Source organism: Medicago truncatula, chromosome 7 (assembly GCF_003473485.1).
Source record: "Medicago truncatula cultivar Jemalong A17 chromosome 7, MtrunA17r5.0-ANR, whole genome shotgun sequence".
NCBI classification, from domain to species: domain Eukaryota; kingdom Viridiplantae; phylum Streptophyta; class Magnoliopsida; order Fabales; family Fabaceae; genus Medicago; species Medicago truncatula.
In genome coordinates, this window is record NC_053048.1 from 51,563,221 (window position 1) to 51,566,288 (window position 3,068).

At 34.4% G+C, this 3,068-nt stretch overlaps 1 protein-coding gene across 1 annotated transcript; it reads left to right on the forward strand.

Annotated features, from left to right (window-relative positions):
* Positions 1 to 629: 629 nt before the first annotated feature.
* On the forward strand, positions 630 to 2,474 carry LOC25499619 (60S ribosomal protein L19-3). Its single transcript, XM_013594931.3, has 5 exons — positions 630 to 795; positions 878 to 1,000; positions 1,591 to 1,904; positions 2,037 to 2,110; positions 2,198 to 2,474. The coding sequence occupies exons 1-5, from the start codon at positions 684 to 686 to the stop codon at positions 2,232 to 2,234; spliced, it is 660 nt and encodes a 219-aa protein (XP_013450385.1). The 5' UTR covers positions 630 to 683; the 3' UTR covers positions 2,235 to 2,474.
* The last annotated feature ends 594 nt before the right edge of the window (positions 2,475 to 3,068 follow it).

The window sequence follows — 3,068 nt, forward strand, 5'->3', positions numbered from 1 at the left end:
TGATGATGAATATGATATGGCGATGAGGGAGGAAGAAGATGAAGGATTGGTAAATAAATTTGTTATAGACGGTACATCATAAGATATAATGGATCTACATGATCTAATGGTCTCCTTTATGATAAAAAAATCAAGGGGTCAAAATTAACAAAATTAATAAGATCTACGGTGGACCATTATAATGTTGGTCCACCATAGACATTTGGAGTTAAAGTTAATAGACTTGGATCAATTTGACTGACGGAGCATATTTGAGGGACCAAAAAGAAAAAATTTAAAGTTATGGGACCAAAATGAAAACAACAAATAAGTTAGAGGACCAAAGGTTTAATTAAGCCGTCATTTTATATCAACAAGAATAATAAATATAGCTGCCGTTTTATTTTTGTGGTTTGGTCCGGTCTATTGCTCTTTCCTTGCGCCTATTTTGCCGTTTATTGGAAATGAGGTTTGATCATTAAGAAAAATAATTTAAAGGTGAAGGTTTATAAAGATTGAATAAAAAAAATAAAGTTAATAAAGATTGTTGGGCCGAGGAGATGCACTAAATGGGCTTAAGACAAGTGAAATAACCCGTAAGCCCAAAGTAAACTCCCAAACCCTAGTTTATATTCCGCATTCCATTCCACCATTTGCCTTAGCTGCTGCTCACTCACAGTCAGAAACAAGCAACCAACCCAAACATGGTCTCCCTCAAATTGCAAAAGCGCCTCGCTTCCAGCGTTCTTAAGTGCGGTCGTGGCAAAGTTTGGCTTGATCCAAATGAAGTTAACGAAATCTCCATGGCTAATTCTCGTAAGCTATTTCGATTCGTTATTTGTTTAGATCCAAATTGAAAGTACTGTTTAAGATTTATGATTGGATTTTGATTTTGCAGGCCAAAACATAAGGAAGCTGGTTAAGGATGGGTTTATAATCAGGAAACCCACCAAGATTCACTCCAGGTCCCGTGCTCGTAGAATGAAGGAAGCTAAGAGGAAAGGAAGACACTCTGGATATGGTATTTTCATTCCCCATAACCTTGATTAGCTTCATTTTATATCAATTCTTGTTATGTTTTGTTATACACTAAAACTAAGTAATTTTCATATAAAATGATTTTAGTTTAGAGATTTATAAGAAATTCGTAGCCATTTTGTTTGCTTATAATTCTAACAAGTGATTTTGTATTTAAGAATCTGTCCTTAAAATAAAATTTATTTGATCTAAAATAATTTACTGTTTTAGTGATTTGTAAGAAATTCAGTAGCTTACTGTGTTTGTTTATGATTATCATAAAAAATTATCATTTGTATTTATCTCTCTTTTGTGTTCTAAAGCCATTGTCTTAGATTCATTAGTTTCTATCTAATAATCGAAAAATAGCCTTTAAACAACAAAATGTATCATTTAAGTATCATTAACAGTTATTTTTCGTCATTAAATTACTAAGATGTGAGTTGCTCATCAATTGGATATTAAGCCTTGTTGTTTTGTAAAATATGAGAAATACTGAATTTACATTTGTGGACTGGCTCAAATTGAGTTCCTGTCTGATCATCTAGAGATATAATGAGTGATTGTTTGTTGTGTTTGTCTGAATGTGCATAGGTAAGAGGAAGGGTACCAGAGAGGCAAGGCTTCCCACAAAGATCCTTTGGATGAGGAGAATGCGTGTTCTCAGACGTTTGCTCCGCAAGTACCGTGAGGCTAAGAAGATTGACAAGCACATGTACCATGACATGTACATGAAGGTTAAGGGTAATGTGTTTAAGAATAAGAGAGTTCTGATGGAGAGCATTCACAAGTCCAAAGCTGAGAAGGCTAGAGAAAAGACCTTGTCTGACCAGTTTGAGGCCAAACGTGCCAAGAACAAGGCCAGCCGTGAGAGGAAGCATGCTAGGAGGGAGGAGCGTTTTGCTCAAGTGAGTTAACCTATGATTTCTTGAAATTCTTTGACAGTATTAATGTATATGATTTGAGGATTTAGTATATTAACAAGCATTCTTTTTGAAATTATTAATGGAGATTTTGCCTTTTCTTTGTAAAATATTTAGGGTCCTGGAGGAGAGAAGCCAGCAGAAGCTCCTAGTGCTGCACCTGTTGCTGCAACAAAGCCAACCCAGACCCAGTGAGTATTATAATTTATTCTTACAATGTATTTTACTACCTTCCCCCCTGCTATGCATGATTGTTTAAACGAATATCTTTTGTGCAGACCGCAAAAGAAATCAAAGAAGGCCGCTGCAGTCTGAGATTGCTTGGCAGAATTGTTGGGCTGACATCCTCAGTTGCTGTTCTAAAGTAGTTTTGACGAGTCTTTTTGTTGGTTTAAGACATTGTTTAATTTTTCAGTTATCAGGTGTATGAATTTATAATAGTCCCTGTTCTAAATGGTGTTTTGCTGTTTTTGTTATGATTTTGTTGCGGAAACACTTTGGTTATACTTTGCTAGTTATGTTTTTATACTTTGCTAATGGCTTTATTGATCTCAACTTCCACAGCCCCAACTCAATTTAATTATTTTTACCATTGAAGAATTATGTTTAAAATGATACAAGATTACATGCAATTATTGTAGTTGTCTAACGAAACACTAGTATCAAAGTCGTTTGTAGACTAAGATAAGAAAAATAATCGATGATAGGATAAAGCTTGTGTTAAAATATAACATTGTCTTCGACTCAATATGATGGAATAAAGCTTATTGTCCGTGCTTAATTTACAAATGGAAGAGTTTTGATAGAAAATGGCACTTGTGACATGATGCATATGTTTTTTTCCATACTCTTATTTTACCTTTTTTTTTCTTTTCATGATGTCATCTATTGCTTAGCAGCATCTACCTCTTGATATACCCTCTGCATCTTGATATACCTTGTTGCGGCTTAAAATCCTCTGAATACATATAAACTAAGGTGATGCTATTTGTAGTGAAGGAAAACTTTGCAAACAGATCACATAAGAAGAGGTAGATGCTGAGACTAATTCTCGAGGTGACACGAACAAAACTCTCACGAGATTTAACACCAATGAATTTTTATAGCTGAATTTGAATTCAATACCTCTAATTAATCTGGAAAAAATTT

Coding starts and splice junctions, on each gene's coding strand:
- LOC25499619 (XM_013594931.3), top strand. CDS start 684: ATGGTCTCCCTCAAATTGCAAAAGCGCCTCGCTTCCAGCGTTCTTAAG. Junction 796..877: donor AATCTCCATGGCTAATTCTC/GTAAGCTATTTC, acceptor TTGATTTTGCAG/GCCAAAACATAAGGAAGCTG. Junction 1,905..2,036: donor GGGAGGAGCGTTTTGCTCAA/GTGAGTTAACCT, acceptor TAAAATATTTAG/GGTCCTGGAGGAGAGAAGCC.